General features: G+C 46.4%; 1 protein-coding gene across 3 annotated transcripts in view; it reads left to right on the plus strand.

Moving 5' to 3' along the window:
- Positions 1–14,664, plus strand: part of GRK3 (G protein-coupled receptor kinase 3) — a 110,171-nt gene that overhangs the window by 14,447 nt on the left and 81,060 nt on the right. For 2 of the 3 annotated variants that reach the window (XM_037156211.2, XM_037156212.2), the window contains one exon: positions 8,317–8,393. The exons of the other annotated variant lie outside the window; for it this stretch is intronic. In XM_037156211.2, the coding sequence (XP_037012106.2) occupies positions 8,317–8,393 (77 nt within the window). Of the gene's footprint in view, positions 1–8,316; positions 8,394–14,664 lie in introns of those variants that run through there. 3 annotated transcript variants of the gene reach the window in all.

Raw genomic sequence — 14,664 nt, forward strand, 5'->3', positions numbered from 1 at the left:
CGAGAGGCAACTGCACACTGCTGTTTCTCTTTCTTTCTTTCCTCTTTCTAAAAATAAATAAATAATATCTTTAAAAATAAATTCATAGCAGTGTTTTACATTTGCAGAAATCTCCACTTTTACTTTTTAAAAATGGTAATAGGTCCCTTTGCCCATTTTTCTCTTGCAGATGAATGAGGATTAGCTTGTCAGGTTCATTAAAATTCTCATGTGGGTCCTCATTCGGATTGCCTTGGGTTTACAGAGTGTTTAATGAGAACGTATTAAAAATAGAAAAACATGAGAGAATGTGTTGTCAGTGCTCTGGAGTACAGAGGGCTCTCCCAGGCAAACCCAGACCTGCGGGTCATGAAGGGGAAGGTGCATGGGCCTGTGGCACAGATTAGACATTCTCGTGTGCCAAAAGGCACCCATCCAGTTAAAACACAAGTCGCAGAGAAATAACACTGGGTGATCTCGTGTGAAGCGCGTCTCAGTTTGCAAATCTGTTCGTCTTGACGGTGCTCACTCACTGCGGTCTGGACTGGCTCACGTTGTCTGAGGAAGGAGGACAGGGCAGGAGGCCTGGGTGCTGGAGGGCCTGCCGGATGCCGATTTGCATCCAACAGCCAGCATTTGGCCGGTTGGAAGGACGGGTTGTGTCATCTGTCAGTCCTCGGAAGGGGGGCGTTTGCTGTAAATAAGCCACGAAAAGCTGGATGTTAATCTCAAGGGGGGCAATTTAGGTATTATCAGAGAATTAGAAATAAGTGAATGCAAAGCTGTAGACTGCTTGTGGCCTGGCATTTTCCTCTGGGTATTTTTTTGTTGTTGTTAAGTGTCTGTTCTTTGTCTGTTCTTACCCTTCACGGGTGGTCCCGTGCTTTCTCTCGCACTTCGTCTTTGCCCCGTGGGTCCTGCAGTTCAGTCATATTGGACGGGGTCTGTAGCCCCTGTCCCTGCCCGGGTGGAGACCTACTTGTCACCTTGGGTTGGGGCTTCCCTCTGACGATGCTTCGGCCCTCTGGACACAGGCACTGTCAGGGCGGGGGCACAGTGGGCCCGCTGCACACAGTGCCCCGCTCAGAGGAAGGATGCCGCATGCATTCTGAAAGAATGAATGAGTCAGTGGGTTTTTGCAGGTTTCACATGCTCATCAGTGGCGTAGACCCCAGTACCACACACCAACGTGGTTTTCTGCTTCTAGAAAAGAAGTACTCCCCTGTCAAGGGGAGAATTGTGCAGAAGCTTCTGGAAGATCCGCATTCTGAGCAGCTTTGTACTGAAATGAAACCTTTTGTTCAGAACCACGGACCTTCTTTCTTCACTTTGCTGTAATCTGCGTTCCCTGAGCAGAAATGCTGTTGACCACTGGAGCTCCATTTGTCCCAGGGCTCTGGGTTCTAGGTGTACATAATATATATTTACTGTATATTTAGTTATATGTATGTGTCGTGTATTTATTGTACAAAGTATGTATTTTAACAGCGCATTGTGGGAAATGGTACAGCAGGGCCATCAGACACGCAGTGGGAACTGAAGTAAGAACCACAGTGAGGATCCTGCAAGGCGTGGGAGGTTTTCAGGTGAAGAAAAGCATCAGAGGGACTGATGTTTCCAGGACAGCAGGGCAGGGAAGAGAAATCCAGTGCGGCTGCTGTGAGGGGAAGGCAGCGGCCGACGTGCTGGTGATGGGTTGGGTTGGGGCCCCTTTGGAAGTGCTCCCTGTAACGCGCCAAGGAGTTTGGACCATGGGCCAGAGAGGCCCGCGATGTCTTTTCAGTGAGATAATTACATTAAAAACGGCTCTTCATTAGGCACCTGGGGCTAGAAAATAGATAGGGGGGAGGGCAAGAATAGTATGGGAAATATAGAATCTAAGAACTTGAGACACATGGTCATAAACTAAAGGGGGGGGAGTGGTGGGGGAGGGGTGTGCAGGGTGGAGGGGAATGAAGGGGGGAAATAGAACTGTAATGGCATAATCAATAAAATATATTAAAAAAAAAAACAAAAAACGGCTCTCGGAAGCGAGGAGCATGCACCAGGCTCTCTGCACTCTCCAGGCCTGTGGTCTCGCCCTCCCTGCGGCTCATCGCACTCGGAGAACAGCACAGCCGTAGGGCCAAGCTGTTGTGTATTGTTGCCGATTCGAAAGCATCCTGGTAAGAAGCAAGCGGATTCTAAAGTGATTATTGTAACCAATTTGAAGGGACTGTGTAGATCGTGAGGTTTTTTAGTGCCTTTGATTAGGTGAACCGACGACCCCGTGCGTGTGTTCACCCTTCAGATCGCGCCCATTTGGGGGTGACTTGTGGATATGATGATGGGTCTCTTAGACCAGGGAGACTCAAGTTGGTTACATGACTTTAACATCAGGTAATATGTCGCCAAGAAAAAGACATTAAAAACATGACGTGGACTGTCAAAGCGTTGTAGGAAAAAACTCAGAGGGATTCACATTTAGCTTAATTAGATTGTGATCTCCTGAATGTAAATGGTCTCCTGCGGAATTGCCTAATGATATGTAAATTATATGCAAGACTTTCTGCCAGAGATCTGGTGAACGGAGGAAACTTGAAAAGCATGGGCCTTAAATTGTACCAGATACTTTTACAGACCTCTTCAGAGTCTGCTGGCAGAGCTTGGTGGTTTTGAGCCCAGTGGCAACGTTTTTATTGCGACTTTGGGTGAGGTAGCTTTGTTTTGGGTCTTTAATGGTTAGTGGAAAATGCTTAGTTACTACACATGAAAGAAAGCCATTTCCTTTTGGGGGAGTTGAATCCTGGTGTGACTGCTTAGTCACCTTATCTTTGAAAACAATCTGCCCGTTGGGTTTCTACATGGTCAGTGATGGCAGTGACTCTTACTTGAGCGGTGCTGCCGACAAGGCCTCCTCTTACCCACTTGCTTGGTCTTTATTTTGGACGTTAGAATAAAGCAGAATTAAACCTCACATAGAATATAGAGGCTTTTAATAGTGGGAGATATCCAGCCATGTCATAACTACAGCAGTTTCTCTGCTAAGAAGGTACGGAAGTACAGCAGAGCCTGCCGGTTCTTTGGCTGGCGCACAGCAGAGGTATCTGGTAGCTAGTCTTGCGACCACAGCAGTAGTTGGAGGGTTTTAAAAGTTACGATACAACATTCATTGTATGTACCTTGTGCTTCCACAGTAGGACCTCAGTAGGTCATGGACCTCAGTAGGGTTGATGTATCTTCAGCCAGTTGATACTAAATTAAAAAAAAATTAGGCCTCCCATCAATATATAAGGTATTATCAATACATGTAGTGTATATATGTACCTTGTTTTGATGAGGAAGTATGTAAAGTAACAGTCCAGGAATCTGGAGGCCAGAATTGGAATTTTCAAAAAACTTCTGCCGTGAAAATGCCAAACGCATACTGAGGGAGAGAATAATACAGTGAAACTGATGTCACCGTCACTGGGCTTTGTCAGTTACCAACACGTCACGGTTTCGGTGCATCCACGCCCTCCGGTCCCTGTGGGTGGTTTGGAAGCACATCCAGACGTGGCGTGTCCTTGCATCTGTATATACTTCTGCCGGCTTTCCTGAAAGATAACTTTTAAAAGGCCAAAACGTGTCTCGGCTGGTGTAGCTCAGTGGATTGAGTGCGGGCCTGCGAACCAGAGGATCGCCGTTCGATTCCCAGTCTGGGCACATGCCTGGGTTGCAGGCCAGTTCCCAGCAGGGGATGCATGAGAGGCAACCACACATTGATATTTCTCTCCCTCTCTCCTTCCCTTCCCCTTTAAAGATAAATAAAATCTTTAAAAAAAGATACCAAAACGTAATAATGCACTGCTGCTGCTGAAGAGCTAGTGCCTCCTAAATATCATTAACTATTCAATCTGTAGTCACATTTCATCAGTTTTTACACGGTTATGTTTTCACTTGAGGCTGAACTAAGGTCCATACACCATGCCTGATGGTTATTTGTTATTTCTTTTTAAGTCGTCTTTGAACAATAGACAGGCTCCCCATCCATCATTTTTCCTCTTGAACTTTTTTGTGAAGGAAACCAGGTCATCTGTTGTGTAGCGTTTCCCACACCCAGAATTGTGCTGATTGCATTCTTGTGGTATAATTTTTACAAAGCAGCTTTGGAGGTATAATTAACCTGAAATACATGGCATGTATTTCAAATACACACCTGGGTAAGTTTTGTCTACCCCTGTGAAGCCATGACCCAAATTAAGGTCTGGGACATGCGCATTATGTCCTCTCCCAACAGTTTTTAGTTCTCTGCCACCCCCTGGGTGTCCCGCGAGTCAAAACAGTTCTGACACCAACAACTCAGCATTGGACCCGCCAGGCTGAGGGGTCAGTCCCACAAGACGGGCTGGTTTCATAGACCAGCTGCAGATGGGGGCCTAGGTTTATCTGCTTTACTGCCTGGCTGACTTCCCACCTGAGGTTCCTGTGACCTTCCCCTTGGGTTTGATTTTTCACTACCACAACTCATAGAACCCCAGAAAGTGTTATGCTTAGGATGGGTATTACTGTGAAGGGTACAACTCCGGAACTGGAAAACGGTCGTTAGCTGGGGCCAGCTCGGTGGGGAGGGGGCCCACAGCTTCCATGTCCAATCCAGGAGCACCGCCCCCCCAGCACACCTGTGGGTTCACCAGCACAGAAGCTGTCCAAACTGCATCATTCTAGAGTTTTCACTGAAGTTTCATTTTGTAAGCATGATTGATTAAATCACTGGCTATGGGCGGTTGAACTTTATCTCTAGACTCCCAGAAATCTAATGGTGCTGCTGAAGGTCCCAGCCCCTCTTATCTCGAGGTTGGTTGGTGGTTGGTTGGTTCCTCTGGCAACCAGCCCCGTGAAGCTGTCAAAGGGCCACCTCATCAGCATAAACTCAGGTGCGGCTGAAAAGTGCTCCTTGTGAATAGACACTCCTCCTACAAGGGTTTCAGGAGCTCTGGGCCTGGAACTGGGACAAAGACCAGATACAGATACTTTAAGTTTGACCGCATACATCCCACCCAGCGTTTGCTCCTGTCCCTCCCGCCCCTTTGTGATCAGATGCTGTGTTCTCCTTCTCTCGCAGATCTGGCCGCTTTCACTCATTCTAGTTACTCTGAAGTCCATTCGACAAGTTGGATGAAATGGGCACATCCATAAAAGACACAAGATATCAATGCTAATACAAGAGGCAATAGAAAGTGTTAATAACCCTGTGTCTATGAAGAAGTGGGATTTTTAATTTAAAACCTTCCCACAAAGAAAATTCTAGGCTCAAATGGCTTCACTGATGAGTTCTAGTCAACATTTAAGGAAGAATTCATAGAATCTTACACCATCTCTTTCAGAAAATAAAGGAATAATTCCCGTATCATATCATGAATCCCGTTTTCCTGACCCCAAACCAGAGAAAATTATTACGAGAAAAGGACAAGTCTTCTATATCAAAAGCTGTAAGATATTGATAGGGGGAATTAAAGGAGACCCAGATAAATGGAGAAATATGTTATATTTATGGATTATATACGCAATATGATTAAGGGGTTAATTCTCCCAAAATTGATTTATAGGTTCAACACAATCCCAATCAATCCCCAACAAGCTTTTTCTGAGAAGAAATTTTCATAGTGATTTAAAAAACTTACATGGACTTGGCTGGTGTAGTTCAGTGGACTGAGCGCGGGCCTGCGAACCAGACAATCTCGGTTCCATTCCCAGTCAGGGCACATGCCTGGGTTGCAGGCCAGTTCCCAGCAGGGGACTCATGAAAGGCAACCATACATTGATATTTCTCTCCCTCTCTTCTTCCCTTCCCCTCTAAAGATAAATATATAAAATCTAAAAAAAACACAAAAAACCTTACACGGAAATGCAAAGAACCTAGGGGAGAGAGAGGGGGAAAAAAACAAAACAAAACTGACAACCACCCAGAAAACAGAAAACAAAACAAAAGCAATAAGACAAAGTTGGGAGTCTTGGGTCAGGTCACCCAATTTCGAGGTTTACTATAAACCCATAACACTCAAGACAATACAGTATCTGTGTAGGGACAGACATATAGATCAGTGCCGCAGGGTAGTTCAAGGGCAGACCTACAAACACGTAAGTTTGGCATCTGCACAGATGCCAGGGGAACTCGTTGGAGAAGGGGTGGTTTTTTCAGCAGCGATAGCAGAGCAACTTGGTATTATAAGGGAAAAAAGAACCTCCATCATACCTTGTATCATACGCAAAAATTGGATTTTAGACCTGAATGCAAAAACTGAAACATTACAATTTCTAAGAGAAAATGTAGGTTGAAATCTTCAGGATTTCACGTGGGTTGTGAAAGATGTCTTAGCATAGACTGTCCAGCAGAAAAAGAGCTCAGTAAACTAGGACTCACCAACTAATACTTCTCGTCTTAGGGAGGACTTGGTGGGGGAAAGGAGGAACAGCGTATGGACTGGGAGAAGATACTGTTATCTCATGAGCTGACACAGGGCTTGTTTCCAGGCTATATAAGGGAATTTTACAACTGACTCTTAATGCAAACAACTCAGAAAAGATAGGCAAAAGATTTCAAACACACCTCACAAAGGAAGATACACACATTCCGATAATCGTGTTCAGCCATTTTCAACATTATTACTCTTGAGGGAAACACAAATTCAAGTACGAGCCCATAGAAGATGCCACTGCACACCCAACAGAGTGGCTCCAACTAGAGACTGACAACCGAAGTCTTGGCAAGGGACGTGGGGTCCCAGGAACTCCATCTGTCGGTGGCGGGAATGTGACCACCATGTGTAGCCATTTTGGAATGTAATTCAGCACTTTTTCATAATGTTAAGTATAAGTTACTGTAGGGCCAACAATTTCACTTCCATATATTTACCATTGACAAATGAAAATACGTGCCCGTGAGAAAAGACTCACACACAAATATTTAAAGCAGCTTTGTCCATGGTAACCCCAAAATGAAAACAGTCTGTATGTCTGTCAACAGATGAATGGGTAAACAAGTGGCGGATACCCTGCTCGGCAATGCAAAAAAACCCAAAATGCCTGTGCATTCAACAATATGGTTGCAGCTTGCTTCCACCAAGTGAAAGCAGCCACATAGAAAAGACAATGTATGATTTTGTTCATATAAAATGCTCAAACTGGAGCAAATAACCTGTATTAACAGAAAGATTGCAAAGAGGCACCTTTCGGGGTGTTGGAAATATTTGATATCTTGATCAGAATAATAGTTATATGTGAAATCTCATTTAATGGTGCACTTAAATATACATTTAATTATATGTAAATTGTACTTGTATTAGTTTATTTTAAAAAGTTAAAAAAAAAAGGCAGTATCAAATTGCTGCCCATCAGTGGATGATGGAGATCCAGTTTCTACACTTTATATTTGGATGATCACTTTTGGGGTTTACTTACTGAATAATCCCCCTCTCCCCATTTTTCTGCCTTGCTACTTGTATTACGTATCCGAATTCCATGGTTGCGTGGCTCGGTTTATGTGCTGTCTGTCCCATTTCATCCATCAACTGGTTCATCCTGTCTTAATCCTTTTAGCCTCATAATAAGCCCTCTTATCGTCACCCACTTTCTTCAGAAATGTTTTGGCTATTCATGAGCCTGTTTTGTGTACATTTTATAAAGAGCTTCTCTGTTTTTATGTTTCATGAAAAATCCTGTTGGGATATTGATGGGGGACTGAATTGATTTTATAGATAAACTTGGGTAGGCTTTGGATTTTCACAATATTAAATCTTTTTGTTCGTAACTGTGGTGTATCTTTTTACTTATTAAGATCTTCCTTAACGTCTCTCAATGTGATTTGTCATTTTCCCTGTAAAGTTCAGATATTTTGGATTCATTTCAAGGCATTTGATGTTTTTTATTTTATTGAAAGTGAAAGCATGCTTCTGATTGTGTAATTTTTTGTTGATGTGCAGAAATGCGATTTTTAAAAATGTTAATCATATCCAGAGAACTTCAGCTTTTGCTTTGAAAAGCAGGTCATTGATCGAGGAGCAAACTTTGCCGCGTGTGTGCGCACGCTTATGTATGTTTTGGAAAGTCATGCTGTCAACGGTCAGTGAGGCACAGTCCCCACATCCACAGGTTATTTTAAGGTTGGCCCTGAGACGCAGGAGAGGGTCACAGCTGGCGCTGCGGCGAGCCCATCTCATTGGCGAGCCCGCCATTGAGCAGTCGGGGGCGTCTGTTAAGAGCGTCTCTCATCAAGCCAGCGTCCTCCAGATAAAATAGACATCAGGCATTTCCCATCTGGTGGTGGCTGTGCATGGTACAGGCTGTAATGGTTAAAACCGTGTTGTTCTTCTCTTCTAGTATCCGGAGCGTGATGCAGAAGTATCTTGGGGAGAGAAATGAAATAACCTTTGACAAGATTTTCAATCAGAAAATCGGTAAGTCCTGCTTGCTCATTTAGCACGCCGTAACTTCAGGAGTGGTACCCAGGGACCCTGGGGGAATGTACACCTGCAGCCCCCGACGCTTTCTGCACTTTCTACCTCCAGCTGGGAACGGAGGACGTTTCATGTAATCGGTCAGGTACTGAATGATTACTTACAGTCTTAGTAATGTATCTGGTGCATAAACTCGTGGGAAACTGACCAGCTTGGGTTAAGGAGGTTCGGGAGGTTGCCAGAACTGGGGACCTGGAAACCAGAAATAAGCCCTTTCTGTTCGGAAGCACCTCTGGGACCCTCAGCCTCTCTCTGGGCTCTGGTACTTTCTGGGATCACGGGGAGCGGAACTGTGCCTTCGTAGACATTACCGCACTCTTGCCGTTGGCTGTCTCCTTCCAAAGCGTGGAGCTGGATGACTTGATCTTGGCAGTTTTCTTGGGTTATGGGTTTTGCATGCCTTCGTTCTTGTTGGTTCCGCGTCAGTTACATTTATCCTGTGGTCCCACTTAGAGTCTGTGCCCAGCAGGGCACCAGGACGCCCCCTGTTGTTCACACAGAGGTCAAGGTCCCATCGCTCTCTGGCGGTGCCCAGCTGTGGCTGATGCTGGCCCTGGCGCGTGCAGATGTGTGCTCGTGTGGGAGTGCGCTGTGGCCCCCACCGTCGGTGCGCGGAGAGACTGGGACTGAACAGGCGCTTCCGTGTGGAGTTTCAGGGCCGGTGAGGAAATGAGCTCTGTTCTCACCTGCCTTCCGAGTGGCCGGCAGATTATTTGGAGGTGACTCGCGATCAGCCAGTTTAGGAAGGAGCCGTAGTCTCCATCCATTCTCCCTCTGTTTCCCGAAGTCAGTTCGTGCTGTCCAGAAATTTCCAAAGTGACATTTTATTCTCAGCCAGGATGGACTCATCATTTGGCCTCCCAGCTGGCTGCATTGTTAATCTGCCCATGGGGATGTGATGGACAGATAATTCTGGGGTCTTTCCCTGAAATCCGCAGAGCAGAATCTGAGAGAATAGGATGCTCCTTTCCATTCTTTGCACCTTCTTTGCCTCTCACAGTTATTCAGATAAGTTTTGCTGAGGAACTGAGTCTCAGTTTTTAAATTATTTTACTACTAGCAGAAATTAATTTCAAGAAACTAAGGTCTTAGTACAGTTTCCTGGAACTCGTAATTCTGCATTCAGTTCTGTTCCCATAAGTCATAAACACAGACTGACCCCTTGGACACAAACTTTTTTTTTTTTTTTTAGATTTTATTCATTTATTTTTAGACAGAGGGGAAGGGAGGGAAAAAGAGAGGGAGAGAAACATCAGTGTGTGGTTGCCTCTCAAGCACCTCCTACTGGGGACCTGGCCTGCAACCCATGCATGTGCCCTGACTGGGAATTGAACCAGTGACCCTTTGGTTCTCAGGCCGGCACTCAGTCCACTGAGCCACACCAGCCAGGGAGACACTGACTCTTCTTAGAGATAATTTGGGGTTGCCCCTCCACACACAGGTGAGGAGGTGCAGACTCAGGTAGGTGAAGTGACTTGTCCTGATTCACAGTTCTCTACTCTGATAATTTTCAAAGGCCGTTGGGAAGGAAAGAACGAACATAAAATGTGCTGTAGAAGGCCGCCTGGTGAGAACTGGATGGGTTCATTTTTCAGAAAGTTATGATGCCCTTTTTTTTGCTCAGAAACCAGGGCAGAAAGTCTTTGGGTTTTTGTAAACCAATTTGTACCTGCTCTGCCGAAGTTAGCCAGTCTCTCCGGGGACCTTCAGTAGACCTCGCTTCTGTGACAGCCTGTGAGACAAGGGGTGGGAAGGTGAGTCGCGTGATCTGGGCAAAGTGCAGCCTTTCTGTGCTCTGAGGACAGTGTGTGGGAAGCTCAAATCCCTTAACCAAGCAGAGTTGTGCCGTCCTCACCTTCAGGGCTTGTTTCAAAGGGTGTGGCTTTCATCTCGTTTTTCTATTGCTGCTTCTCATTGTTTTCATGGTGTTTGGTTTATTGTCATCGGTAGGGAAACTCTTCCGGCTCTGACCTTGTACCTAAATAAACAAAAAAAGAAAGAAATAAACTCATGGCAACAAGAGAGAAGCACTGTATCTTTGAGAGGAAAGGGAGAAAAGAAACAAATTGTTCATTAAAATGAAAAAGTTTTAGAGTAAAAGAACATAAACATTTACATTCTTAAAGTTTATTTGTATTTATAGACATTTACTTTTAGTAGCATTTTTAATTAAAGAAGAGAATCAGATTTCGTTTACGTGGTGTGAGCGTGGCCCTGCGCACACAGTTCAGGGACTTTTTCAGCAGGTGCGCAGAGCCGCGCCGTGACCGCCAACCACACTCCCGTTTGGGGCACCCGCAACGTCCTCTGAAGACACGTCCTGCCCTCTGGCAGGGTCTCCCTGGGGCCCGCTGAGCGGTTTCTGCCCCTGGGGATCGGCCTGTGTGGACGTTCTGAGTGAATGGAATCCTCTAGTGTGTGGCCGTTGGCCCCGAGTGCTCAGCATCACGTTTGGAAGGTTCCCCCGTGTCGTGTGGAGCAGCGGTTAGGGCGTCATTGCCTTTTATGCTCGATACTATTCCAGCGTGTGGACACGCCACGTTCTGTCTGTCCGTCCACTCACTGCTGGGCATTGGCACTGTTTCCGCTTCTCAGCTCTCGTGAGTAATGCTGCTGTGAGCGGGAGGGATTTTTCAGTCTGCCTTCGTGCGGGTGGGTCCCTGTGATGAGGACGTCCTGGCGGATGGTGACAGACCTGCCTCCCTGCCGGGAGACCCTAAGCTCTCACTCCACTTCCTGAAACACGTGGAGGGTTCTTTCTCCCTGTGTTAGCTGCTGCTCGCTCTCCCTTCTGTAACCCCTTTCCTGTCTGCATCACCCCAACACACACATGACCCCCCACCCCCAGACATGACCTGGCTGTTGTTTTGGTTAAAGCCTCACCTGACGGACTGCAGGAACCTTTGTTCTGAGCGCTAATGGCATTAATGTGGCCTTGAACTTTAGTTTCTTCCCCAAGACCCCCTTCACAGGACACTGATGGTCTGTGAATTTTATCTCAGCTCTGCTGTTAAAAAATTAAGGCATTGTTTAAATAAGTAATTCCTTCTTCCCTTCCTTCCAATTTGTGAGCTTGGAGCTGGCCAGGAGGAGCTAAGCTTACACTTGGAAGCTCAGAGAGAAGAACAGTGACCGACTGGGGGAGGGGAGGGGGACGGGGTAAATGGCCTGACAGAAACCTCTAATTCCGTTTTGACACAGCTGCCTATTTAATGTGTCCAGCGCTCCGTCTGTCTGGGCCCTCCGATGCTCGGTGGCATGCTCGTGTTCTGGCTGGCGTTGGTGGTTGGGGAGGAGGGGAAGAAGGACCTCGATGGGAGAGAGGCGCTCTCATTTTCTTGGCCTGGATCCCTATGTCAGCACCTGCCTCCTCCCTTCCACTCTCCCCCGTTCTGTCCGCCCCTGTCCTCGACCATCTCCACGCACGGCCACCTTGTTGATTTCTGTGTTGCTCCTATGGCTTTTCCGTGGCGCTCTCGACTCGATTCTCTCTCACCCTCCATCCCCCCTGCCTATCAACTCCTCTTCTCACTTCCCACCCCTCCAATACGCCTCCTGCCGGTGGTTAGCACAGAACTCTGGGCCCATGGGAGCTCTTCTCAGCTTGTAAAAATGTTTTGTGAAATGAAAAACGTAGGGACCTTTCATTTTCTTGGCCTCTGAGGCTGTGCTGAGAGACTGGGTGAAGGGCAGACTTGTCGGCTACACCCCGAACTGGTTGTCATTTCATTAGTTTTCTTATCTGTAAAAGGCGGGACACAATAGTAGCTGCTTCATAAGGCTGTTGGGAGGATGCAGCAGGAAATGTCTGCAAAGCCCTCCACACGATGATTTGTTCTTGGCAGCTGCTAAATGAATGAGAGTTTGCCAGTGAGATTGTTTATGGTGAAGATTTTTCATCATACACAAAAGAGGACTAGAGTAACAACCCCCCGAACATGTACCATCACCAGGTTCAGTGTTTTCCCCCATTCTGCTACACTTGCTTTGTTCATCCCCTCCTTTTGTGGTTGCTGAAATACTTGAAAGCGATCAGTGAGCTCCTCATAGCATCTCAGCCCCCATGCAGCTCCGAAAAACGTGCGTGTTTTCTTACATAGTCTCCCTGCCTTCCTCTGTCCCAACCAGTGAAGATTTGTGGAGATTCTTAGTAGACGCAGGTGCTGAGTTTATATTCCATTTTTTTATTAAAATGCCTTTTTCCTGGTTAGTTTGAATCAGAACCCAAGTGACTCATTGAAGAGACTGGGCCACTTGTGTGGTAGGTCGTTCTGTGCTCTGGGATTTTCTGTTTGCTTCTTCATGGCGTCGTTGGACTCACACCCGCATGTCCTCTGTCTCCTGCAGACGGGGAGTGCGCTCTGGCAGCTCATTGCATTTAGGTTTGACCTTTTTGGTGAGAGTCCTTCACAGGTGGGGCCGTGTGCTGTCCAGCAGGAGGGACACTGCACGTAGGTGTCACTCTGGTCCTGTCTTTAGGTGAGCTCAGGTGTGCTCAGCCCTCAGGTTCCTCATGAAGCTGTCATCTGCCATTTATTCCTTTCCCACTGACGATTTGCGTCTGAAACAGTTATTAGGGAGTAGCAAGATGGCGAGTTTTCCAAGCACGCTCTTCCTTCCACATTTGTTTCTTGGACTCATAAATTAAAACTGTTCTGTTGCCTTTAAATTTAGTTCATGTGGGGAAGGCAGGTGTGGTTGGAAGAGTTGTAGGATGGCCCCAGTGGCCGTCACCCCCTGGCATTACTACTCCCAGTGATTTTGCAGCTGTCACGAAGGGTATGGCCTGGGTGGGCTTAATTCGTCACTCTGGCAGAGAGTTTCCGCAGGCTGGTGGCAGAAGAGGCGGCCAGAGAGGCCGAAAGCACAAGAGGTCTTGGCACCCTGTCGCGGGCTTTGCAGACGGAGGGGAGCCCTCGAGGATCGATGCGGGGGTGACTCCCGGGAGCTGGGGGTGATCCCTTGCTGCCAGGCAGCCAGGAGAAAGGGGCGTCAGCCTTACAGTCACAGGAACTGAGATCTGCCAACGACTCGAGTGAGCTTGGGAGACTCTCCGACTCTTCCCTGAGGCTCTCAGTAAGAACCCAGCTTGCCCACGCCTTGCTCTTGGCCTCGGGAGACTAAGCAGAGAACCCGGGAGCCCAGCTTAGGGCTGGACATAGAGATAAAGGAGGGTGTTGTTTAGAAGTCACTGAGTGCCGTGATTGAACACGTGGCAACGGAAAACTCATACACTAGGATAGATGCTTAATTCTTTGCTTTTAATTGCCAATTTTCGGAATAGAAGGGCTGCTTTTATCCTCTTTGTTCTTACACAGAAATTATATGCCTTAATGTTTATTAATTAAGTTGATTCCTAATTTGCTGTCAGTAAAATTTACACATTTGGATAATGAAACAATGTTCTTGCATAGTTTTAAGGGGATGCTGGTTGTTGAATAGACGGTGAAATTAATTTGTCGGTAATGGCTAAGATAATTCTGCTACAGTTTTCTCCTATAATATATATGGAAGTGACAGTTTCATCCTGTGCAGGCGAGGCACATGGCATCTGATAAATTCCATCTGTCTGCCGACAATCTGTTCAGCTTCTCTGTCCGCGTACCCTCCCTGTGACTGGAGGACGTTCCTGATTATGAAGAGACTGCAAAATAGATACTTAACTCATGAGCTCTGCGAATGTTAATCTCCCGTGTGAAGAGCATCGCGGTTCATGTAATACTGCATCACATGTTGCCATGGAAGACACTTCACTTTATAACACTGACTACAGAGCTCAACCCAGAGGCTCAAAATTAATCTTTCTGAACTGGCATGAAATAATAATATTTGTGTCTAAAACATGATTGTGGTCAAAACAATACTTCTGCAATTGTCACTTCTAAAAACAACAGCTTTATTGAGGTATGATATTACATACCGTAAAAGTCACTCACTGTACGTTATAATTCGACAAGTTACCCTCTGAGTTTTAGTAAATTTTAACTTTGCAACCGTCACCGCACTCCAGTTGTAAACCACTTCTGTGCCTTAAAGAGACCCCTCTGCCCTTCTGTCTTTACCCCCCATTTCCGTCCCAGCTCCTGGAGCCATTAATCCATTTCAGTCTTCTTAGTGATGGGCCTTTTCTGAACCTTTCCTGGAAATGGAGTCTTACCGTATGTAGACTGTGGCCCTTTGCGGCTGCTTCTTTAACTCAGTGTAAGGAGGT

This window comes from Artibeus jamaicensis, unplaced genomic scaffold (assembly GCF_021234435.1).
Source record: "Artibeus jamaicensis isolate MK-2021 breed Jamaican fruit bat unplaced genomic scaffold, CSHL_Jam_final contig_525, whole genome shotgun sequence".
Taxonomy (NCBI): domain Eukaryota; kingdom Metazoa; phylum Chordata; class Mammalia; order Chiroptera; family Phyllostomidae; genus Artibeus; species Artibeus jamaicensis.